This window comes from Periophthalmus magnuspinnatus, chromosome 14 (assembly GCF_009829125.3).
Source record: "Periophthalmus magnuspinnatus isolate fPerMag1 chromosome 14, fPerMag1.2.pri, whole genome shotgun sequence".
In the NCBI taxonomy this organism is placed as follows: Eukaryota; Metazoa; Chordata; class Actinopteri; order Gobiiformes; family Gobiidae; genus Periophthalmus; species Periophthalmus magnuspinnatus.
This window is the reverse complement of record NC_047139.1, coordinates 26595901-26623128: the sequence shown is the minus strand read 5'-3', so window position 1 is coordinate 26623128 and position 27228 is coordinate 26595901. Positions and strand designations below refer to the sequence as shown.

The following is a 27228-nucleotide window of genomic DNA, read 5'->3' as shown; positions in this document are numbered from 1 at the left end:
ATGTGGTAATGTTTGGTACAGGCCATTCCCCACAGCCATGGGTCTACCTGACAGGAGTGGAATTGAAGTCGGATGTGTACCCCTGGGGGCCTGCCTTTCTTCGTTCTCTGGTGAAATGTCCCCTAAATATTTTGTCCCTGGCCTTCACAAAAGCCCCCCCTGTCCTCCCCACCCCCACCTCTTTGGAGCAGCAGTCGTGCACTTCCCCTTCACCACCCTAAAAAAAACAGGGGTTATTTTTAGAGTCTGGTCTCCACTTTTAGAACCTGAGTCATCTGATGGTAAATTACCCCTGTGGTCTGATCATATTGATATTCACTTACAATCTTTGCCCCTGGACTGTGGGCCCGAAGTAAATAAACTATTTATAACTTCAACTATTCTGCAAGTGTCCCGTGCTGTGTGACATTTAGTGACTAGGCAAGTCGATATATTATATTACATTGTGAGGTACAGTTAACTCGGACAGACACAGGTAGCAAAAGCTTGGTACTCGATAAGACAGAAGTTTTGTTTAAAAGTTTGTTTGTTTAAGTTTTATAACCTTAACTTTTCGATTACTTGACTTGCCTGGCCACTACAGAACAGTATATCACTTAAAGGAACCGCAAGCTTGCCAACAACACAATCACACAGCCATGTCCTACTACTGCTAATTTGCTGCCTTACAAGCTGCCACCTCTTTCACATAAATCTGTCAGGAGTCATTGACTGGCCCCTGGCCCTCCTCTGAATGCCCCGTCCATGTTTCTGCACACTTATATCAGTTCCAGATGTGCCAAAGAACCTTTATTAAAACGCTCAAAGTCCAGACAACAAAAGTGCATTTCACATTTTACGACAAGGCTTTTCTACATTACCAAATCGAGTTATCATATCCAAATGACACTGATTGATTCTATCACCCAAACGCTAAGTGCTTTAAAGCAGGGAGGAAGGCACTCTGGGGAAGGCTTGTACGTGGTTTCGATCGCCACTGTCTTGTTATCACTTCAGACTGCAGATGGAGAGGGGGCCGTGGCAGTTTGAGACACTATACCTTCTTGCTCGTCTTGGCATGTGTCAGCCTTAAGGGATGGCAAGCGAGTCAAAAGGCCTTCATGCCTGGTGCACGGCAGGGGGCTGGCATTTACTTCCCTCCACCAAAAAAAGGAAAATGTTGGTCCGTCCTCGAGGAGCCCTTAACCCCACCCGGGAGGCCGGAGCAAATCCACCGTCATTGCTTTCTCAGCTGCCTGACTCTTCCCTAAAAAAATATTCCACAAAGATGAAAAAAGCACTTCCTGCGCTTTGTTCGCACAGGCAAAAGAAGATGTTTGTTGCAATGAACTGCGGGTGTCCAGCTTTTGTATACAATGCTGGTCCTTTGATGGAGACAGAATTAACTGTCACATATGTAACATTTATACAATACCAAACTTCATGTCCAGGCCTCTCCTTTATCCATCTCCATCTATTGTCAAGTCTGCAGAAAATATGACATTTTTGTTGTTTTGTTAGCACCTGTATGACACAATCCCCAACTTGTGAACTTGGGGTAAATTTAGTTCCATATAATCCTATACAGACTTGACACAAATTTGTGTCGTATGCTCAACTAAAGTAAAAATAGCATGACATATACAATAGGTGTGCCTATACCCTTTTCACTTGTTATGACCTTCAATCCTTCTAACGATATGTAACTATTTTCATTAGAAGTTAATTCACTGTATCAAAGCTAGTGTTGGACCAGCTGCTTGTTGCTACACAGTATGTGGCCGAGTTGTGCTCTGAGCCTGAAAATGGGTCATATCCAAAAGCAGCTCCAGTTACAACTACAAAAACTGATTATGCTGTCGACTTTGTGGACTTGATTATATCTCATTTTCAAAGGCACTTTTTAAAATACATACACACCAACCATAGACGTACAACAGATTGATCTATTATGTATCTATCTAATAGAGCTATTGTCCAAACTTATATTGACTATATGTATTCTTCACTTTTTATTCAGGATCTTAAAGATATTTTGGGATAAGCGACTACATTTTAGTTCTAGTTTCAATCATTTTTAACTAGAAAAAAATCTAATCAAATAAAGAATTGTGATTGATTAACAAGGGGAAAACACTGTAAAAATGTGTTTTTGCCATATCAACCTTAATATAATACCTTAATATATTTCAGATTATTCAACCATCAACGAAACACATTTAGCATCGCTTCTTCAACTTTTAAAGATTGATGACCTCCTTCAAGGCAGTGTACCTATCTTGCATTGTTCCTCAACTGGAGTTATCTTAACTCACAGGGAATCTTCAGGTTCAGAGATAAACGCTTGGTTCATTGAGCCAAAATCCATTGCATTACACAATAATGCAGAATGCACCTTTGCTAATTGCTTGAACTTTTTTAACCCATGTGGTGTTAGCATCTCTGTCCATATGCTTCCAATTACAGCAGAGAACCTGAATACTACTTTCCAAGTTATCTTATCTTTGTGAAAACGGCTATTTGATTACATTGAACAGTACAACATTTGTAACTAACCTGGTCAATACGAGGGCCTCCGGTATGTGAATCCTCTCTTAGCTCAGTGTGTAGCTCTATGACTAAGGTTATTTTCCGCATAATAAAATAAATGGACTGTGTTGGTGAATTATTATGAGTGTGCAAAGCTCATTAGATCCTTATATTGCTTTAGGATGCCGCATTTGCCACTAAATCTGCTGCTACACAATGGTGCCTAGCAATTAGCCCTTCCTTTCCACACAACAAATCCCAATTTAACTCAGAGGTGTAAAAGAACATTAGCTCAAAATGAAATATTAGCTTGATGACTTGTATACTTAGATTTAGAATAGCTTATCTATATTGGTAATTATGACTTGCTAAATGGCGTGCAAGATTAACATATTGGACGCATCTTTAAATAGAGTGCATTTCACACACCTTGCACATTAATAGAAGGTTCTGCACATATTTAACAAAATCTTCACATTCGTGACTAACAGCTTTCGAGAAGAGAATTTTCTGCCATATCAGAGAATGTAAAACAGGAAAACCGGATTTTCATGTGCTTTTTTGAAGTAGTCTAGAGTAATAATAAGCAAATACTGCGATACATCACAATGTAAACAAAAATAAAGTGAAATAGTTTCATAAGAAATTCAATATTCAAGACAAGTAGACTTTTTGTGATGGATTGAATTTGTAATGATCTGAGTATTGTGATAATCAACATATTTATCACCATATTATCCCGTCTTTTATTGTTCCATTGTGCCGCCCTGGTGCTTACACCTCACTGTCTCTGGGAGTTCTGGTGACAGAAAAGGACTGGCCCAGACTGAAGGAGCTGGTGGCGAGCTCATCGATCAAAGACGAGAAAATGTCACGACGCCAAGTACAAGGCGGGAGTTTTTATGGGGCCCTCGTGTCGACTAAAGCTTACTACTCTGAATAAAGAATGCACTGATTAAAACACAGGTTAAAAATCAAAACAGGCCACAATCAGACCCCAGGCGTGTTGGTTACAGACTATTTCATAAACATTTATACTGATTATGAACCCTTCAGAATGACTTGGGTTATTTATGCCGTCAAGAGCAACTGTAGGGTAGGGATTGTGATTCAGACAAGACTGCAAGGAAATGGGACTCTACTTTATTGTAATCAGCAGGGATACTTTTCAAAGTCACATGGTCGACCATGAACTCCTCCAGTTTAGTATCTGAGACAGCCCAAGTTTACCTAAGACCACTTGAAAAAGAGAAACTCAAATCTAACAGATAATTGCACCATGAATCCAAATGGCAAACTCATTTTTCTCTGTGTCAAACGAAATGGGGTGGGCACAACTTTAGCTGCAAAAGGTGGAAATGCCTCATCTGTAAAATACAAAGTAAACAATTGTGCTGAACTGAGCTTAATTGCTAGCATGCAATTAAAGAGCAAGTTACAACAAAGTGACATTCAATTCAAATGAAGTTTCTGAGCACTCAATTATAAAAATCATTTTACGTAAGTGAGGAGTGCAACCAAAAAGTTCACTTTGACAACAATTTGGATTTTAAACCAGGGGTCATTTTGCAATAATTAACTTCTCGCAGCAAATGAAATTATTTCCAAATTACAAGTGTATGAAGTCATATAAGGAGATGGCTATTTCAAAGAAGCTATTAATTTAAAGTTGCCTTTTTAAGTCAACTCAAACACATTTTTGCAGTGTACAGGGGCGAGCAGAGGCATTATTGGCTACGAACAGATAAGAAAGTCATAAAGGGAGCTGGAAAAAGGGAGAGTGGAGGAGACAAAGAAGTAGCTCTTGTGTCTATGCCATTACGCAGCTGTGAGACACTACACCAAGAAGCAATGTGCATATTGTTCACAAAATCAATCCATCAATATAGCGTATGGAAGAGAGCAGAGAAACTCTAATTACACACTATTTCTGTGCATACATGCGCGTTACTAAGTAGACTAATAGATCTGAGCGTGGCGCGTTGTGTGGCTGATAAATGTGCATCATCAGTGCCTGCAGAGTTACAGCGCTCAGCTTGTGCAAAGTGCAGTATTAGTGTGTATAAATAAAGCATGAGGCCTCAAACTCGCGGCATATGGGAAATTTTCTTTGCTGCGTTTATTACAAATTCTTCTCGTGCTGCACATATATCCTGTCTGTCTTAGGCATACACCTTCATAAGAAAAAAAAAGGACAAGGAGAATGATAAAACAGCTACAATAAAGACACTGATCATATCATGTTTTATGGATTTAAGTAGGGCCTGGTTAAGTTTGCTGTGGCAAGAATTACTTAAAAGCAATGGAATGGCATTAAATAACATCATGACACTATAGTTGTGTTAGTAGTGTCTCATGCTAATATACAGTTTCTAAACAAACTTTTATATTTCGTTTATAGCAGTTTCAGACTACAGCAGGGAAAGTTTTGAAAGAAGCAAACGATATGGTTCAATGTTGGAAAAAACAGAATCTTAAATAAATTCATATAGCTAAAAACATGACCTGTCTTGATTTGCGCAAATGTGGGACTGAATTTGAATGATTTTGAAAATTCTTCAAGTAAGAACTGCCCATAGAAGGATTCAGTTTTTTTCTTATTTCAAGTGCAAGTAAAAGTAAGTAAAACAGGGCATTTTACGGTTGTTACATTTGCAATAATATTTTAAGATTGTTAAAATATACTTAAGATAAATACTACTTTTTATTAACATCTCCGCTTGTCATTTTCTCCAGCGTATGTGTGTGAATACAGATACAAACAAAGTGAAGCCCCAGACAACTCCTGGACACACATTTGTGCTGATCACTGTGTGTGGACTCAGGATGTGGACAACAAACAGGCAGATCAGCAGCGGGGTTCTATTATTAACAAAGCATTCATCATATTGATAGTTGCGATTAGCATCATTAGCATCATTAGCATCAGGGTATTTTCCAATGTTTACTTTGAGTTAGCCCAAGTGTATATTGATAAGTAAAAAAAAACATCTAAATCTATCGTATGTACCTATTTGTAATGACTTATAAGGCCGGTATAACCCAGGGACGCACATGGTCCCTATACTGCGTAATCCATTTTCAAATTTCAAGGCACATTTATCCATACTAGTATTTGACACTACGCTTATCTTGTAATATAATGTGGATTTATCTGACTATTGTATTACGCTCTGTGAGGTAAGTAGCGCACCCTTTGTAAAGCGGAATACAAATAGTTTGATTGATTGATGTAAATGCGGCCCAAAGATATGGTTTGCTCTCTTGATAAGATATACTTCACCTGTTATTTAAAAAAAAAAAAAAAAGACACTTTGAATTTCCTTATTTATTGGGGAGGAAATATAAAACACGTCCTTATTGGGGGATGGGACAAATAATTCTAAAATGGGATTTGTTTTCCTAAAATAGTTAATGATTTCCTTGAACGTGGCTATTTCCCTGTCTTAGAATAACTCCATGTAGTTAAGCGCACACCTCTCAAATGTGTTAGATGAGTTGGGATTGTGAGGTGCACCAGGAATATTATGAGTTTGACCCACAACATTGAGTGCCAAGCAGCAATCAGACAAGGTGAGGAATAACAGGGAATTTGGGAATGAGAGGTGTGGAACGCAGCCTCCACTCGACAGCACACTCGTGGCTTTAATTTCAAATGGCAAAGGTTTCGTATTGGAACTGCAACAAACCCCTAATTTTATAAAGCACGGCCCCACTGAGCGGAATGATAAAGTGCCTAATGAGTAATATCGCTGTCAGTTAAATGTGGCTCTCTGAAGGATGTGGCCACTGATATTTAATTGGACGACTGAAAAGAAATTATGGCTTCCTCCAAGGGACATTAAAGGGAGATTTCTCAGCGATGACCTCACGTTTCTCAAACTGATAAATAAAAGATAATAAACACGGGTTACGGACGGGCGACCATTCTGTCTCTGGTCCTCTCTTTCTTCTCGGGGCCCGGTGACTTTGAGGAATCCGTCTCTAAATTTAGCATCAGATTTATCAAACCCAGGCAATCCAAGGGAAAAAGAAAAGAGACTTGGGAATAGAGTGAGCAAAAGAAAGGAGACGGGGTAGGTTGAAAGGTATCTAAAAGACAGGTGCGCCAGACAAAGGATGGAGACTAGGCTGGGAGGGGAGGGGCCATTCCATTGTCTGTGAGATCCTGTCCATCACCTGCCACTTTTAGAAAGAAAATACATCTCTGCTAATATCCGCCCGCCGCACCCGTTTAGCCACACACACGTTAAGGGAAAGAAGTGAATTTCAATTAAGCAGGTAAGGAAATTAAACCACTGTTACTGTTACAAAGTCAACCAAGTAGATAAAGAAGAGCCCAGGTCGGTGACGGGAGGGAGGGTGATATTGCATCGACTGATTCTCGCCCAAACATGGCCAGGCACAGGCTGAAGGTCGTCAAGGGTCATGTGTAAAGCGACTCTTCATTTTCTAAGTGTCCGCTGACCACTGAATGGGGATCTCATTAAGTGGTGCTCAAATAATAAGTGCTAATGGTAATGAATTCCACACCACTTAATGCATTCATAGTTGCAAGTGTTGGGTGTTTTTAATCACCGGCTCGAGGTCCTGTCGACTTTATGGAAATGAGCCCGGCCCTGTCTTGCTAGGTTTCATACCTGTTATAAATAAATAGCCCAACTTTCTGAGCCAGTAGAAGCGCTTTCCACCATTCAAAATAAAATATACAGCTTTTTCTCTGCTCTGTCGAGTCCTTACTGCCGTCTTCATTTGCAATGAATGGACTCGGGGCGAAGCTCACTTTTACCAGTATGAATAAATGCAGTACTTTTGCCTCCCCTCTCATGTCAGATATTCCTCTTTCTCTGCGCTGTATTGGCCAGACCCAAACTGCTGTTAAATTGGGCCTGTTTGTACGGATTTACATGGGATGCAAATGTTGGGAGCGTGCAGGCCGACAGTCACAGTCAAATGTTCAAAGACTTTCGTGTGAAGATGAAGGCACGCACTTCCTGTATGTTTTTCCCAATGATTTAGTGCCCAAATGAATACTAAGAGGCCTCGTCTATTGGAATTCATCGGAGGTTGCTGTTTATTCATTTACCAATATACACATCTGCTTGATATTACATGGGAGATTAACTAGTTCCATATGAAGGATTTATTCGAGTAGAGAATCATCACGCACCTGTATTCCCTAATGACGTATGTAAGGGCCTTTCCTCTTAGTCAATTAGACAACTAAGTGTGTGTTACAACCTTGTTCGGCACATTGGTATTTATGTATTTGCTTTTTGCTTTTGCTGACGGACCAAGTTCCTTATAAAAGATGGCTCTGCATTCAAAGGATCAGGACTGGCCTATTCCATTCATTCAACAGATAGCGTAATTGTGAGGTATAATCAATCAAACAATTAATACAACACAGCTATTAATTCATGAGAGCTGCACTATATTCCACACAGCACATGTATAGATTCATATGTGGTAATCGAGGGCCTTCATTTGACAAAAGTTAATGAGGAAAGGAGGTGAAAATAATTTGAAGCAATATAAATGCAAAGCGAACAGAAGGTCAAAGTTGGACTAATTAAAAGTGCTATAAAATTGTCTCCTGTTGTAAAATTGCTGTGTGTAGCTATCAATTACAAATCTCAAAATGGTGCGCTGTCGTAGGAGCGCGGAAATGAATCTGTCAACACTTTTCATTATTGTGCGATAACACGGTGGAAAATGAAGTCACAAAATAAGTGTTACACGCCGGACTTGACCTGCTTTTGCTTATACCTGGGTTTGATTATTGCACTGTTTTGCAGCAAGTGGAAAAGGGAGGACTCTTTCCCTGTTCTCTTGAGGGGCTTGTTTTTTTTGCATTTTCTGAGCATGTGTCAGAAGAGGTCTTATTTTAATGAATCAAGGTGAAAGCACAGGCAGCAGTGCAAATTCGCCGCGCTACCACATGTAGCGTACATCGCTGCGAGAACACATTTTGGTAATTTTGTGACCAAAGATGCTGGCACAGCAGTGGCACACCTGCAGCGCCGTTTGCAAAAAAAAGCTCTGGGATTAGACAGAATAAATTACCTGTGGATGTGGTCGGGGGCTGGTGTCAATCACGGTCAATTAAATTAGGTGTTCTCATTCCCTTTAAAAGCCATGAGCTCCCCGCCATGTGGCCAAGGCAGTTTTAGCATGAATGAGAGTCCATGCTGGCTGCCCTCTAAAACCAGTGCTAAATGATAACTATAAGGCATTGGAAATAGCCTGCCAGACAAGTAATACCCAATTTACACTTGAATTAATTTCCCTGAAAATATTGAAATCCCACAATTGGCACAATAAATCAAATGTATGAACAGGCAAGGTTGATATTACGCGGGATTATTTTCTCGGAATGGATAATGTGGAGTAATTACTTGTGCTGGCTTCAATTAAACAGTGCGCCTAAGAGTGCTACCTAAAACAGTACTTAACATTTCCCACTGTCACACAATGGCTGTGGCTGTTTATGATCAGTGAAGTGGGTGGCACACTGAGACCGGAGCTCGCGTGGCAAGGGCACCCAGTGGAAATGACACAAGGTTGTGTCAGCAATTCACCCAGTGTGAAGGTCAGGAGTTATGTTGTTATTTGGGATTTGCACAAGATAATTAGCACCTTGGTTTCTTCCCATTGTCGAGAATAAAATGTACAAAGGCGTGTTAATATGTTCATTTCAAACATCAATTACGTGCACTCTAATGCAGCACATTCACTTGTACATTAGCACTGCTTTTGTTCCAAGGTCCATTTTGTTATTTATGGGGAAAGTGCACAGACTGTAATACTGTACAAAGCACCCGGACTGCACATCACTGGGGCTATACAAACTTTACTTCCATTAAAAATCACAGTATTGTGCTCTTTACTAAGTACTATTCATTGTAAACATGCTGCAGATTCTTATAAGAAACCAGCCTTGTAGAACATGATGTATAATTATGACATGTGAATGTGTGTCTCATCACATCTCCTCTGTCATATACATCTTATTTATTTGAGCACATCCATAAACCATTTAGCGACCCTATGTATCTTTCTTTAGTGCTGCCAGATTGTGTTTGCATCTGAATTCTATTTGAATCTAATCTCTTGGCCACACATAAACACACAAATACAAATTATGGAAAGCCTACATGAAAACTCAACACAAATGTATCCAGATGATAAAATATGATGTGGCTGACACCGGCTCCAATGAAAAATGATTGTCATGAGCCAACATGTCGGCGGTATAATGGTGAATGATGTGTGGAAGAGAAAGGTCACAGCTGAGGACCCATGGCATTATGTAGAGGAACAGCTAAGCTCTTTAGCGCTGTGACTTAGATCCACTAATACACCATGGTCCACTCGCTGTCCTACACATATGTATTTTTTATACAGCCCTATAAAGGACTTTAACAAATGCAATGTGTCATCCCCATAAAAATAAACCTGCAAATTCCATCTGCCTCGTGGTATCGATCTGGAAAAGTCTAATGAAAATAAATGGTGAGGTGTTGTGCATACGGCCACTGAGTGAAGCGTCTGAAGGTCTTGTGTAAATGTGGAGCTGTCTACATTCACATGCTGAGAAAGGTGACACTGATGTTTCCTTTTTGTAGGTTTTACAAATAATTATAGTATGACCGCTATGGAATTTTGGAGGTGATGCCAGCACCAATAATGAGTGGTTTGGAATGATGATAACCAATATGTTTTTATTCATAGCTCAAAATGTTTTGCATTATGTCACTCAGATAAATGCAAGTCTGTATATATCATTACGCAAATTGCCAACGTGCATGTGTTGTCAGCATTGACCAGGGTCATTGCTCGCTGCTGTATGGTGCAAGGCAGTCTTAAGTAATCATGTGAAATGAATGTGGAGTAGTGAGGTCTGTTCATATGCTATTTGTGAAATGAATGTGGAGAGTCCACGCTTTCAAACAGGAAATAGCATGTCCAGGTGTGATATTAGCCTACATACATAGAGCCTATATTGGCTGAGCCCTGCACATTAGTCACATTAATATTTTTGTTAATTTTCCAGTTCTATGTAGTTTTTTAATTTCAAGTAAGCTTGTCAGTGGAGTGAGGGCTGTTCACACAAACAAATCTGAACCAACCAAATCAGATCCAGGTTGGAGCTGGTGTGAACACTAGAGTCGCTCCGGTCCTTGTCTTAACCCACAGTGTGCTGCACATTTCCGTCACCGGGGTCATTTGGTAGCTATTAAAGCAGCGCGTAGGCACAGCAAAAGCAAAACAGCCACGGCTCCTTCACTGGCTCCCACGTGAGGGGGACTTTACAGAAAAACACCAAGGAGACAGCCAGGCACTTTTTAATCAATGTGATGCCTATCGCTGCCATTGTGCCCTCTTGCATTCTTTCATCTCTCTCTCCTACCTTTTTATCTTTGATCATGTTGAAAAAGCACACAGCTCATGGTTATAGTTCAGCTCATATTTTAATTAAAGAGCAAACGGTTTTAGCTAATTACTTAATGTTTATGCATCAAAGTGACAGCATACACTACAGTCACCATTTACTTTGAGAAAGAAAACAACATGCAGCTGTTAAGACTGACAAGTAAAATAACAGAGTCAGTTGGGAAATATATAATTATGGCGCCCAATATATTTGTGTTAAGTTGCATCTTTTCCGTCGCCTGTTTAACAATATGTTGCTCTATTGACATTGAAAACATCAAAACAGAGAAAAGACTACAGAAAGCATACATTCACAACATTATACTTAGAAATTATGGCTGCAATTTATCAAAATGGCCATATGATTAATACTTGGAAAAAGATGCTCGTTCACATTTGATTAAACATCTTGAAACCCGCAGCAATAATATCTTGTTTGAGGCAGGCAGTCGAAGCAGAAAAGGACAACAAAAGCTAGTGGCCATCTCAATTAATCACAGCTCGACAATGGTTCAACTAATAACCTGACAGGCCCAAAAAGAAGATCATTCTTAATCTGAAAGAAGACTGGTGTCCTAGACCAAAAAGGAGAGAAAAAAATAGGCCAGCACATACAGAGCACGACCTGTCACATGCCGTCAAAGTGAGAAAGAGCAATCTGGCCTGTGAGATACCAATATCTTACTTCACAATGACAACTGGATCCAATCACGGCAGAACACTCCAGTGAGCCGCGCCGCCCAATCCTCCAATCGGGGCGACAAGTCCAAATCAAACTGATCAGACCAACATCAGCTTTACTGCACCAAATGACATGATGCAATGGGATTAAAAGCAGAGGGCAGCACTATTATGGCTAAACTGCGTGATGGAAGAGATAGAGACGAGGGGAAGACAAATATGTGACACACGATGTTTATGGATTGTGTCGTCAAGTGTTGGTACATATATGCAGCTGAAGAGGTACTTACTGTGAGAGGACGTGGGCACAAAGCAGAGTGGGACTGAACATTTCTGTGTCTGATTTTTATGTCAGATTTGTTGTTTGGTGTGGGGGAAATGCTCAGTCTTAGTCAAAATTCACTGTTTATGGCTGGGTAAATCCCTTTTTCCTCATACTGACTAAATACATAATACATCACCTTTATTCTATTATTAAGAAGTAAAATGGCTTTCAATATTATTTTCTGAACATAAATAATGTAGTTTTAATCCTTATCTGTAAAATCATGTTGTTTGGAGTTCAGGAGGAACAATAGACTATTTTTGTGGTAAATAGCAGAGGATTGGCTGTAGACCTCTGGATTAAAAAGAGCCAAGCTGATCATTAACCATTGGAAATCACTGAATCTCATTTTCAATTCAAGTGTTATTGATTGCCCTAATAACAGTAATAGACAAACTCATGTGATCCGGCTATAAGTCAAGAAGAGTCACAATCTGACATGCAATGTTTCATTTTAATAGTAAAGAATTCAATGATGCTACTAGACTGTGATCCAATGTATGTATGCTGAGTTCATATAGTGAAAATCACAATCCATGTTATTCTTTATCCCGCCTTAGCTCGACAGCCTGAGAGTTCAGGTCATTAACAGTATATTAGAAAAAAATAGCCTAACCAATCTGGGCACTTCTTACAGAAAATAAGTTACAAGTGATATTGTATTTATTTTTTCTTGGGTAATGTTTTTTGTTTTGTTTGTTTGTTTTTTGACCCAGGAAAGCACCCTTTGAGATCAAAATCTCTTTTTAAAGGGGGAACTGGCCAAGAGGTCAGCAACACACATCAAGAGCAATGTTTAATTCATGAGAACAAATTTTCCGGATTTCTAGTCAAACACTATTGCATTTGAATTAACCCCACCCACAATAAGTCTTTACAATGCAAAATATATGTGAACATGCAATGATACTGATACAGTGGAGGTTTGTAAAAACTATCCACAAAGTCCTGTCTACTAATTGTACAAATCTTTAAATATTTCTTACCCATTTCAAAACTTGACTACTCTGCCAGTGAGAATAATGCATTTGTTCAATAAAGAATTAAATATTTTTTGGCATTTATCATGGAAAAATATGCTTAGTGATGGGCTATTGTTTATGAGAGTCAACCTTGATCCATACCACTATTTTGCCATAAAGTCAAACATAGTTTGGAATGTTTGTTTATTTCAATTATGTTTTTATTGTAACTCAAGTACTGCTTATGAGCATGGAAGCTGGAAGCACAAATCATTAGCATTGCCGTTCTGTAATGGAAGGTGAAGCTAGCATAATATGGATGCCTCTAACAATAGCATGTGTCAGTCCTTCCTTCTGTCACTCCCCTTCAGGCAGTGGGCAGTGCTAACTGCTGCTGAACAATAGACATACATTACATTATAGCTCATGGCCGTATAGCTTCCATATTTCATTTCTATTACTTCCTGAATTGGCCACTATACATTTCCTTCTGACTGAATATATCCTGGTCTGAAAGCTGTATCACGTGGAAGAGGTTGGCGACGGAGGGGAAGTCATTGTGGACAAATGACAAGGTGATGTGGCTGACAACACAATGGAAGTCATCATCGTGATTAAGCTGACTATGCCTTTTTAATTGTTGCCACTACTGGAGCCAAAGGCCATTCCCAAAAAGGTCACAGTAAAACAATGAGGATTGCGTTGAGCATCTGTCTCCCACGCTGCCAACACCCAGACGTGGACTGTGACTTTCAAAGTACAACGTCCGTTTTCAACTTTTTACACATTTATACCACAAGTCTATATGGAACTCTTTACAATCTGAGACCTGTCAGCCGCATCCCCCATGGTTGACAGCTATTTACTGCAAAGGCAATGCAAAGTGATTTTAATAGAAAGTAAATCTATTTGCGGACAAACATGAATACAGGCTTTTATTATGAATGACAGGCGGAGCGTATTGTCTTCGGTTCCTCCTGACTTCCTAAAGAGCACGCTCATTTCCCCAGTGACTGCGCTCCGAGTCCCGATGCTGCTGCTGTTACGCACCGCACTCTAGTCCATTGGCTTCCAATTGATTTTTGGTTGGGATAGCTTCTCTAATACTGTATACAGCAATTTTCTCAAATATAGTTATTATTCCCTTAATAAATGTTAGTTTTTTTAATACTTCTGTCTAAATGTCAAGGAAGGATGATATAACACAAGAACAGAATGGTTATTTAGAATGGGAAATATGCCCACTGCTTGGATTCTGAAGTTTGAGAATTAGTAATATATCTTTTGAAAGAGAGCAATAGGTGGAACGTATCAACTACAAAAAAAGATCTTAAAAATATTTCATCTATCTATGGGTTTAATGGAGATGACAAATTAGGACTGTTGCCATAGTAATTAATCATTTCAAACTAAAAATGATATCTTTTAAATGGTGAAAGATACGCTGCAATAACATTAAGTTGAAACCCATAGTTTCCCATAATAGTTTCACCATAGCTTGCTGCTGGTAAGAACAAATACTCTGGCAAAGGTCTACCCTCTCCAAATGCTCCTTCACTTGGTTTTGTTTTAGTATTTTTATACCTTTCTCTGCTCTTAAAACCCTGTCTCAGCCATTGGCCCAGTACTGTACAACAAAAGAGGAGAGGCGACAGTAACCAGTTGTGCTTGGACCTGCTGCAGATTAACCGGCGTGTAGAGGCTGTGTGGGCATATGTATGGAGCCTTTGATAAGAGGTCTTGAGAGGTATAGAGAAAGCAGTGTGCCCTCCTTCTCTCCTCCTCCACTGCTCCTCTTCTTCTCTCCTCCATCCTGGCTATAGCGCTGCTGTCCTCATTACTGTCAGTCAGCATCAGGTTTAGCAGTGCCAGGCTCCTTCCACACACCCCTCTGTCCTCTCCGGCCTGCCAGAACTAGCCTGCCTTGACTGCTACCATTGGTCCGCCTTGTAGGAAGCCCCTCCATCCACGAGAAAACCTAATTACTCTCCCATCGGCAACCAAGGAGACCGGGACTCGGAAAGAGGGAGTCGCACACATGTTCCAGGCACTGTCGCAATTATTCAAACAAAAGGAAAAAGCAACATTCATTTTAGAACCGCAATGAAAAATATTTACGCTAGAATTCGCACATTATTTACGTCGCTGAAGCGTAAATATTGGACAAAAGCAAAGAAATAGTGGAAAGATTTGGGACAAAACGCTTTGACTAGCCGTTAAGTGGGTCACTCAGCTGGTGATTGTGTCTGACCACCAAACAAACAGTCATTCATATGTCGTGGCTCTGGCCCCGTTTTCATCTGGAGCAGTTCCACAGAGGCAGCAGAAGGGTCAGAGAGTTATTGTCCAACTGTGGGTGGTACAACTAATCATTTCAATTTTTCAATTTTAACTCATCGAGAAATACAAGTTTCAACACTGGATCTATAAATACATGACATGGCCAAATACATATCACAGCTTCAGCTTCCTGTTTATAGGTGATATTTGGCCCATTTAAAAGTTATAATATTTAGTTTTAAATTGTTGATTGCTAATACAACGGTGCTAGATTTTCATCACTCTGGAACAGCAGTATATTTTTGACAATCCTTTAAAAATCCTTAATTGGAAATTTTCTTTTGAAAATGGATTTCATGGCCAATTGCACACCTGTGCTGAAAAATACAAATACAAGTTGCCATCATTTTTGTAACAAATATAAACAAGGAAAGGCCAACTGTTAAACTGATCCCTAAAATATTTGACCTGTCTTTTTTCAATGTATCCGCCAAGAATACTACAATAAGTAATCTGTACTATCATGTAATAGCACATAAAATCAACAAACCAACAAGTCATGGGACACTGGTTTTGTGTGTAAAGTTCTGTCAAATCCTTGAGTTACAAATGTCTCAATACTAAATCTACATTACTGTGCAGCTCTAGACAGGCTCAAAGTCCAGCTCCCAGTGCCATTACCACACGAGCACACAGAACAGCAGCCCTGTGTCATTCTCCATCTGAAGAATGCCTTGCTTGTGTAGCCCACACATCTGCCACCGTTTTTATTTTTTGTCAGGGCTGAGAGGAGAGTGACAGTGAAGAATTCCCATCAACTCGCTTGTCACTTTACTGTCGTCTTGGTCAAAGTTTTCTTCGCTCACAATCAAACGCTCTCCTGCTTTTTTCAGCGAAACTTCATGGCGTTTAGTGTCAGCTGTGAAAACCTTTTTGAAAAACAGAGCTATATGTGTGTTCAATTGGACTTTGTAGCGCAGATCTCTTTGCGACTGAAAGAAGCTGCAGTCTGGGTTTTCATCCCGTTTAATAACTTTGCCAGTAGCAGCTGCATGATAAAATGCCATTCTAAATATTTGGGAGGTCTCCTTGTCATAATGTGTGAGGCTGAACAAAGATACTGATATGACATTGTGTTCGACAGTGAAGATTTTTGTCCTTGAATATTCTTCCTGACTTGTGCAGCTGTGTGGCTTCGAATTGGAAGCAGGGGGAGAAGCCGGTGCTTTTAATAAACTCGCGGGGACATTCAAAGGGGCTGGCAGCGGCGGAGGTTTCATTTTCCCGGCAGTGAGCTGTGTCATTTAAAATAAGGATCATTTTGAGGAGGGGAATATCATAATGCTAAATCTACATCAAATAACTGAGCAGAGGTGTAAGAGTGCATTTACATGACTGTGTAATCCTGAAACAAGGAGTGAGTGGGGCTGGCTGCTGCGCTGTTCCAAAGGCTGTTTACCAGCGCTTGTGCGTGCAAGGACTTTGTTGTGAAAAGGACAGGTCAATAGGATATGTTTGCACTCCGGCATCATCACTGGGCAGCATTTCGGTTAAACAATGGAATATAAATGGGCCAATGGTAAAGAGATATAAAGGCCGACTTCATATAAATAGAATAGGTCAATATTAGTCAAATGGATCAATATATATCTACACAGCACTTTTTACTAGAAAACACAAAAGAATGCTACCAGACAGAAAGCATTTTAATTCAAAAGAGCCGCTGTCATGGCACCTAATTAGCCATAAATAAGACATTTTTCACATGTTTTTAATACAATGTAATGTAGTTAAATTCTCTTCCAGCACATGTTAAAACCTTCAATGGAAGATCAAATGTTATTAATTAATTAATGGTATGACCATATTAATAACACACGTTATAATAAATACAGCATATATGCTTATACTTGCTAGTTTTTTCATATGAGCATAAAGTATGCAAGTTCTATTTTACTTAAGGTCACTGGTTTGTATTGACACATTTGTAATTATCTCTGAGAACCAGTCGTTCTATAGCAACCTTCACTTTTACATGTAATTCCCTATTAGCAGCTGGTCCATTCATTGTGCAGTGTGCAGTCACAGTACACCTGAGTCGGCAGGTATGTCCTGTGTGTATGTAAGATGTGTGAGGAAACAGGTTAATCTCCCATTGGTGTAAAGAGTGTGACAGGGGGAAACCACAGCCGACGACCAGACTGACATACAAAAAGAGAAAATGAGACAACACGCACAGCAAAGTGAAAGTGAGAGCTGGAGGCGGGCACAGCTGCCACAGATAGACCAGTGCTAAGAGTAGGCCACGAGCAGGGAGCCGCACTCAGCTGTCACATGCACAAGTCACATTTGGGACAGTGCTTTGATGGTATTTCTGACTGATGGCCCAGAATTACCTTAACAGAGGTAGTAGCGGCACACTTAGCTTTCCCTTCCTCCTGCCACTGACACTAATCTATGCGCTTTTAGACAACTGTTTCAGGGAAGGCAACTGTCATCAGCAAACAAAACAAACAGCAGCAGTGGTGTCTATTTCTGCGTGCATCCAGAGTGAGAGACTGTCACAACCTGCTCGGGGTTGGCATCTGCAAAGCCCTTTATGAGGTGCATGGAAGGGGTTACGCCCATTGCTCTCTGAATGGTTGCTGCTCCTTCCTTTTCATTCCCATAACAAGCCATCAGAACTCATCTCCCAGTGAAGTGGCCACAGTCCCACTGGCAATTAAAATCATGCTGGGACATGCCATGCCTGTGTGCGACTCCACTGTGGGGAACAAAAGCAGCGGCAGCAGCGGTAATGACGCCAACAGTCGAGTGGTAAATCTCGAGCAATGTCGAAGGAAAACGGGAGCTTTGATTTCTACAGGAAACAAGCGAACGGGCCCCGTTTACACCGTTCACCCAGAGCCGCGCTGGAATATATCAAACAAGGACGCGGCAAGAGACAACAGTTTTACCTGCAACCTCTACAATGCTCCCTTTAACAACATGTGAAGAGAGAAGAATCAGCTCAAATCTAACAAAATCTATAATGTTTGGAAATCACAGAGCAATTTTCAACAAAGACAAATCTAATCTGATAGAATAACAAAGCATGGTATTCACTGTGCTATTAACTAGTTCTGCTATATGATACACAAACCGATTATATGTGTCTTAGACTCAGTCAAATCATTTACGCTACATCTGTCAAAACAACATGCAAATTTCTATGGACCAGAAGCACATTTACTGTAGTGAAACGGGGGAAATGACATAACTTTTTTAATCCCAATAATGGTTTGATTTAACATCTCTCCAGTTATATTTGACAGAACCTGAAATAGTCAATGAAGCTAAAAAGATTGAAAACAGGATGAAGATGAAACAACATGTCATCTCATGTCTAAATGTGCATCCCAATGCCTCTATATGTTTGCACATGTGTTGTGACGCGTCCAAAGCCACAGCTGTGTTCCCAATGCTAAATGCTCTTTTAAGGTGAGCCTGGAGGTGGGTGCCATTACTCTTTGTAATGTGTGTGCCGGGGCGCATTTCCTTCGTGTGTTTCCTTTGATCGTCGACACGTCTGGTTATCTCCCCTCTGTGCCCTTTGCCATTATTCCGGTGCAGATGGTCACAAAAAAGGTAGATTAGTCAAATCAAACAGCCGCACGCACCTCTAAAGGCGACACCAAAGCCAACGGGAGCGGCACATGGTAATCGTTTTTTACAAGATGCTAAACTGTTTCCAACCCCAATGTTCGATCTTTGATGTTTAGGCTTTATTTTAGCGCCATGGACTCTGAGCTAGAAAAATGTTTGGTTTAAATCAAAATGTCAGGATGGCAAAGCTGTAGCAGACAAACATTTATTACTTTGCGGTGCTGTTGCTATTATTTTACACTTGTATCGATACAATGTAAAGCTTTTGGACTATCTGTACTGACTGTATATAAACCTTTACAGAATCCAAAACATGCCTAGTAGATAGTAGAAATAGTTAGAGAAGAGTACAAAAATGAAAAGAATTCTTGTTGGTATGCCCAAGAGTGGGTACTGTCTATGATTACAAGGTTACGAGCACCTAGCAAGCAGCCCTGACTCATTTATTTTTGATAAATGAAAATATGTCAAAACTATGCATATGCACTTCAAGTTTTCAGCTAAATGGAGATGTATTTAATATGCATAAAAGTTATAAAGCAAAGTGATAAAAGCTCTCAAGTGCAAGTCCAAATTAAAACAAGCCTCTGTTGTTTACCCCTATACATCAATGTTCTCTTTGGCTCTCCTGTGCATTTTAATTTGGGTACTCAGGGCAGAGGAGCTAAGCCTGCCCTGGTTTTAAATACCTACAATATGCAAATCCCTTTAACAACTGTCTAATAGTCACATTTAAGGGAAACATCCACAAGGTTATCTGCTCCAGTGGTAGCTAATGAATATATGTTGCCAAGCGCCTGTCCCTGTACAGTGCAGTGTGTTCGGGGGCAGTGTCAGTTATGGCGGCTGATACAAGTTGTTTTTGCTGTGATCCTGTCGTCGCACCTTCACTTGTTTACAGTCAAATGTCCTCTGTGTTCACCTTCACTTCCTGTCTGTTTCAAGCGCTGCTCTACGTGCTGCACATACTCTATACTAGGGCTGAGCAATATAGAGCTCCTACGGTGGTACCACAAAATATAAATAATGCGAGAAAATAGACGAGTGAAAATAACGACGGGGTCGTCCATCAAACAGAAATTTACATTATATTTATTCATTCAGAATTCTAGCCGTGGGGGATATTGACAAAAATAAAAAATCTCAGTATTTTTTTTGCATTATCTCCATAACGATGTTCAGATGAGATTTTAACAATTCATCAGGAATATGCTAAAATGTCCCTGTAAATGTCTTAATTCAGGTATCACAAAACGTGAATGGATCATAAAATTAACCACTAAACTGCAGAAATATCGCTTTATAGTAGCCTTGGGAGATTACACTAGATGGTTGGTGTCTTTTAATAGTTTTAATTATAGACAGTATACTTGATATTCAAATTTTACACATCTCCAAAACAACATTGCATTATTATCAATTTGTCAATATATTTCCCACCACTACAGAATTCTATGTTTGAGTCTTATTCAGTCAGACGCGATTTCTGGGTTGTTCATGATCAATTCCACCCAGGTTCCCCATCCACCCTCCTCCACTATAGCCCACCCCCACACCTGCCATAACTGTGAACTGGACATTGCATTGATGCAGCGAACACACACCTAAAGCTTTATTGCTACTGATACCTCGTATGACATCACGCCTTTCTTGTCATATTGCTGTGTTTACAAGTGCCTTGCGTTAGTGTTTACAGTCTGAGTATCTGCACTTTATGAAATGTAACGATTCTTTTTGTGACGATGACAATAAATGCTCGAATCTCTTGAATTTTTTAAATGGTATTATGGGCTTATCAATGAAAATCATACTAACGAAGACAAAAGACATAGTAACATCTAATTACCTATGGAGTTAAAAGAAAATATTAAAAAAATATATAGTAACTGCGTACAAAAACATGCAAAAAACAATTTGTCTTGTTTTTTTAGTTATTATGATGATGATTAATGGAAAAAGCAGCTTGATACACAATGATATCAAGCAGGTGATTAAAATGTAACTGATAATTGTTTGCTAGAGCAACCAATTAAATGATTAAAGAAAAATGATCAGAATGTGCATACCTAATGGTTTGGTTTTAAAAAGACAAAGATAGAGAGAGAGAGACTATTCCACCACACTATTGTACTGTCAGCTATGTGAGGTTACTCAAAGAGGTCACTCCAGAGGTTAATGTTAGTCGTATGAAAATGAAAATCAACTTTTGATTGGCCGCGTCACTGTGCTCTACCAAAACCCGGCCCTCAGCGCACCTGCCAAGACGCGCCGCTTCCAACAAGAATGGAGCCTATTCAACAGCTGCAGGAGCGGGCAGGCAGCAGACAGTCCGCGAACAAAAGAATGCAAAACAGAGGGGACTTTCTAAATGGGAAACTCAAAATGGGAATTCTTCTAAAGGTCTTAAATCAATTGCACATAAAGTACAAACCCAAGCAATGTTAATCTAACTGGCTTAATCCCATCGCTTTAAGATCCTTTATAATCCAGATTCAATGCAGCTATTTATTCTTCTCTAACAAGCTTTCCCTATAGCCATTTTATAAATCATTGGAAGACTGCTGCCGTGCTACAGATTCTGCTCTGGTGTCATTATAACATAGAATAATAAATCATAGGGAAGCTAGGATGTCAAACAGTACGGGAACAGTTCAAAATATTGTGTTTCCTTTCAGGTAGCTCACAGTACAACACCTGTTCAGGCAGCATAAGGAATGGCATCGCTAAGGAGGAATTCTGCTCTCATAAAAAAAAAAAAAATTCAGCAGCATCATTTCATGTTTTATTTCACCTTGGTGTAGAACAAGCGCATGGTGAGTTGATGTATTTGCAGTGGAAGGAAATGTGGAGGAAAAACTGCTACTTTTTGCAGCTTTGCGCCGATATCCTTAAGTCGCCATGTGCCCTGGCTTTGAGTCTCCGCACTGCCAATTCCTCATTTGAAACCCGAACAACTCTTTAACAATGCCTTTCCCCCTGATCCAGTGGGAAGGAGAAAATCTATTATCGATTTTCACCTGGTTTAAAGGTGGAAAAAGCCCTGGTAGCGAGGTCTGAATAGCGCAGCACTGTAGCTCCAGCCTGCACATTAAATGCTGGGGGGATGGTGTGAGAGGGCATGTCAACAAAGCCCTTGACTACAGCAGCCCGATATGTGCGCACTCCGAATATTTACTTGTCAATAGACGCGCTGAAGCCCAGTAATCAAGGCCGACAGAATGCACGGGGAAGATAAGAGGGACAGTGCCACATGATTTGATTTTTCTTTCTTATCATAATTATCCATTGTTTTGATGCTGATTGTGGACGTTTTTTTTACGAGCACGCACTACAATTAAAGATTTTCAAAATTACTTACTGAACGTCATGCGCCCCCCCCCCCCCCCCAACACAAGCAAACAGCTCAATAGAGTCAGTGGATCTGAGCCGTGCGGCAATCAAGTCTATGGCAGGCTAATGATGCACTTTTTAGCTAACAACAGAGTCCCTGGTGATTGCGCTATAGTGGATTTAGTGAACAACCTTCCATAAGAGGTCATGTCATGTTGTAATAGTGCTGCGATGGTGTACGCTGGTGTGATTTGTATTCATTTATCTTCTGTTGCCACGTATTCTGATTGACAATAGCCGATTTAGAGTCACCTTTTCGCCATTGTCTATGTTGTTAAAAAGCAGGAAACAGAGTGAATACCAAGAATATGTTCACAATAATACTGGAAAACAACAACGAAATCAGGACAGCTAACCACTCTGCTAAAGCACATCATGGAAAATTTATTATATTTTTACCAGAAGAAAAAAAACACAGCCTAAACTTCTCTACTGACAACACAGATCACAGAAATTAATAATTCAAACTGAGTAAAGCTGACTGATAAGTTACATTCACATTAGAAGCCTACAGCTAAAATCCAAACTATAAACCAGAGATGCAACAGCACAGTCTACTCATTTCCAATACCCAATCCAGATCATTATTCTGATATTTCACAGCAGTATTTTGTGTTTTTGTCATAATTCTATCTTTGTTAGACAAACATTAAACCTCTGCATTTTATATCAGCAACAAGAGCACACAAAATTAAGCAACTTAGTGACATGATCATTTCCTCTGGCCAGGGTTAGTGACCAATTTATTCTTACCTTAGGCTGGGCGCGACGAGGGAAGGCAACCTTAGGATCAATCTGGAAATGAGAAGAGAATACGAATGTAGTGGTTAAAATAAAGCCTTAGTGAAAAGCAATAAAACATTTAAAGCCAAGCCCCAAAAACAATGCCGCTTGGTGATTCATATTAGCAGCTATAAACACTATTATTCACGACGGTTTTCTTTGGGCAAAGACTTGGCAGTGACAGACAGCGGAGGATGCTGGATTTTCTGTGTTATCTGAAAACAAAGTTGTATTGAAGTGCTAAAAGAATTATTGTAATCACAAGTTCAGATTCACATTAATGATCCGACAAAGTGGAAGGGCAAACTTAGCAAGGAGCATTTCAGATGTGAATTGGATCTGCTGCATTAGACTGGTGGCTAATCTTACATCTGTCTTCCTTTGTAGTTCCTTTAAGTCTGGACTAAAGGCTCAGTTATGGTTTCTGACCATTTCAAATGACTGGAATCACTTTATAAAATGCAAAATATGTGACAGTTTACTTGAGATATGAACCTATGAACTATAATAAAATAATTCAAGTTTTATATTGCATTTATATTCCATATTTGTAGCATAAATAAAGTAATTACCAAAAAATAAATAAAAATGTAGTATCTTTTTTGGACAACTACTTACAGAAATACTAAGAAGTACTGTATCGCTTTTCTTTAATGACATTTTGTAAAATAATGAGTTTCATTGAAGATTAAATGTATGAGTTTAGTTTGTGTATGTGAGTTAGTATGTGAGTGTGTGTGCAGTGTGGGAGCATGACCCCACAGTCATAGACATGTGTATCATCATTATGTATAAATGGTGGCCATCTTAAAGAAGCTCTACTGCACTTTTAAGGTAATGAACAGTCAATGATTCCTATTTTCCGGTCATTATCTACTAATGAAAATCTAATGAATACCATCATCCATTTATGCAAATATATGCCGGTAAATCAAAGACACTATCACTTTACATTTAGCTATAACCAGCTTGTATTAATTATTCTCATATTTTAGTTAAACACTGCTAAATACTCTAGTTATTATATTGTCAGTGTCTCATACAACTACACTAAATTACTTACAGCAGAAAATTATCTTCAACTGATGGAGTTCACAGACATAACACTCAAAGCAGTGGACAGTGTCCTTCAATAAACAGGATATTAATTAGCCGTAATTACTGCGTGGTGATTAGACTTCAGGCCTCATATTAGTGTCACCAAATTGTCTGCTGCTGTGACCCGTATATTTGCAAAGAGGGCAGCACTTTGGAGTCCAAAGTTGTGGAGCAGACAGAGCATGTGGGGCGGGTGGAGTCAGTGTTATTTTGGAGCGGGCCGGCTGATTGGATATGACAGGGAGAAAATGAGAGTCTGAGGCGGCTGACGTCTCCAGATATTGCCAAATAACCAGGAGGATGGGTCACATCAGCCTGTTTCTCCATCTTAGGCTTGTTATCTCATTATGGCCACTTCCCCTGCTTAATTCAGCTGACATGAAGGTATGAGGCAGGAGGATCGGCAACCTTGTACTAACGCAACAATGACCGTTTCAAAAGCCATCGCCGCTAAATCATCTACATCCTTTGAGACAAAAAGGGGATTTTCAATTGATTAAAGCTAAAGTCACAGTTCGATGCAAATAATGGCTTCGTTCACATATATGTAGGTGTGTATATTTCATGTATACTGGCTGTATTGGTTACAGTGAGATTGCTATTAAGGAGTAATATCCATCATAATCTGTCATGCAATACTACAGAAGCCCTGAAGTCAATGCAGGGCGCTCACACAGCCAGGTTTCATTGTTTATCCATTATCAAGGCATAAGATAATAGTCAATACAGGGAAGAGTTTAATGTTCTATCAATCCTATTATTTTGAAAATGTCACTCATTTGGAGGTGAAAAATGCCGTATATCTCACACCTGATGAACACAATGGAAGGAAAACGAGCAGCTCCACCATCTGCACAGATCAATTAAGCCGATGAGAGCGACTCGGTTTTAATGCGTTTGAAGGGAAACCATCATGTGCAATGTCATTGTCATCTTTGGTGGCAGTCTCACTTATTACTGTTATCCTTGGAAATCAGATCAAAATGAGAAATGAATTCAATAACACCTGGCTATGGCAACTCTGCTTGTAATGAATTTCATTTAAAGATTTGTTTTAGCACTTAGCCCCAGGCATAACCAATTCAAACTCAATTATTTTGTGCGCCCTATTTGAGCAAAGACAACACAAAAGGTTTTGAATACCAACGCCCTGAGCTTGGTAACATATCTCACTGTTTAGCCAACATATTGCACATATTGTCTAAAACAATCTTATACAACATAAGCAGATATAATGCAAGGTGTAGCTGTTCCGAAAACAGGCTAATTTATGCTGACAATGGTGTTAAATTGGGCCCATGATAGAGCAGATTGTATAAATCACACAGGGAGCAAAGCATCCAAATTAGGCAATGAGGACTTAGTAACCAATCCTTGTGAGAAATGCTGTAGCAGCACCATTTTAGGTCACAACTTATGATGAATGACTCCTTTGAGAAATTTTGAAATGAGGCGGGAGGGGAGAGGTGCGATTGTTCTCTCTGTTTACATATTCATGCTCATGTGATTGTGCTGCGCTCAGAGCGGCTCTCCAGGCAAACAGCTGAAGGAGCTTTTCCACTTGATGAATGTACCTGGGAACACCAGATTATGTCCTCTCCGCTTCACCTGATACTTCCTTCCTGAAACATTTTGTTATGTAACGCACATACCATCAGGTCCGGGATCAGTCAAGCGAACCTCGCGGTGGCAGGGTTCTCGCTGTGGGTTGACATGTAGCCAATTGCAAATGCTAGTCCTGCTTTATCCCTGTCTGAAACTATTGGAGGAATTGGTCTCTACGGCATGTTTGCAGAGTTGTTTAACTGCATGCGTACTGTCAATTGTGAATAGCTACTAAAAATCTAAAGTGTGTGTATTCATTAATATAACTTCCATATAAGCAAGCCTACATCTGCTTTCTGTTATTCTTTATAATGAGAAAAAATCTACAGCAAAAATAAGTTGAACAGTTGTCAGAGCTACATCAGAACAGAAAAAGCTACTTGGAGGAGTAGCGCATTCACTCTAAAAAATACTTTGTCCAGTTGACAGAAATCAGCTTTCCTTTGCTATAGATTTCTTTCTAATAATAACAAATAACAGAAAGCATCTGTATGCTGGAGAAAGAAATATGTTTTACCACTTATTTGTAAACTAAAACGGCGGTCTCATCCAGCTGTCGCACTACAAGTCCCATCAAACACACTTTTTAAATCCCCTTTAGGAGTCCCTTTATCATAGAAACATCACAAGCTGCACACGCTTAAGTCTAAACCTTGATGTGAATAAAACAAACTGGGTGCATTTGAATGAATGGTCGTTTGAACCTTGTGTTTTGTGTGGCACCAGATTAAATGTGAAATAGGGAAAGCACCACTAATACGCAAACAAACAGTGGAATTTCCATCTCCACTTGTCTCATTGATGTATGAAGTTGGTGCCACTGGGGACTGGAACAAATAGAAAGTTCTTTTTTAAGTGATAATGTCTTTTGTTAATGTCTTTGTTTAAGAAAGATATAACACATGTTTTAAAAATACTCACAATGGGACTCCAGTCTTTGTTGGACGATTTTACCACCATCTGTTACCATCTACAACTGTCTGTAAAATGCACAAGGTCCTTTCCACCATCTATTTCATTTCTGTGTGCGTCTTATTGTGCCAGCCGCTTTTATGTACATCTGACTGGCAGCTTCTAATGTGCTGTTATTTGCAAAGGGCTCTGAAGCTATGACTTAAAACAATTACCTGTTATAATGTGGCTATCTCTATGAAAATCTTCCTCAACTCCACAGCCAAATTTGACAGTCAAAAACACCTCTCTCTTGGCAACAGCAAATGTACCTTTCCCACTCCTAATTAACAGAATTTCAAAATGGACTAATTTGTAGTCTAAGACATAATAGCTAACATAAGATTAAAGAACAGGTGGGTGCTGTCTATAAGATAAAACATCAAAATAGTTAGAAACTTGGGTTCATTGCCAGTAAAGGTCCTATATTACAAATAATGGATTTCTGAGAGCTTTCGGCCATGTTACAATGCTGCTACCTCCTCAAAAACATGTCTGGAGTTGTGTTTTGTTTCATTCACACATATTTGAGTAATGCTGCATTATTAGTCTGTCTACATCTCT

General features: G+C 39.6%; 1 protein-coding gene across 14 annotated transcripts in view; it reads right to left on the bottom strand.

Annotated features, from left to right (window-relative positions):
- msi2b (musashi RNA-binding protein 2b) overlaps window positions 1-27228 on the bottom strand; it is a 261906-nt gene that overhangs the window by 226307 nt on the left and 8371 nt on the right. For all 14 annotated transcript variants that reach the window (XM_055226874.1, XM_055226875.1, XM_055226876.1 and 11 more), the window contains exon 5: window positions 22981-23022. In XM_055226874.1, coding sequence (XP_055082849.1) covers window positions 22981-23022 — 42 coding nt within the window. The remainder of the gene's footprint in view (window positions 1-22980; window positions 23023-27228) is intronic.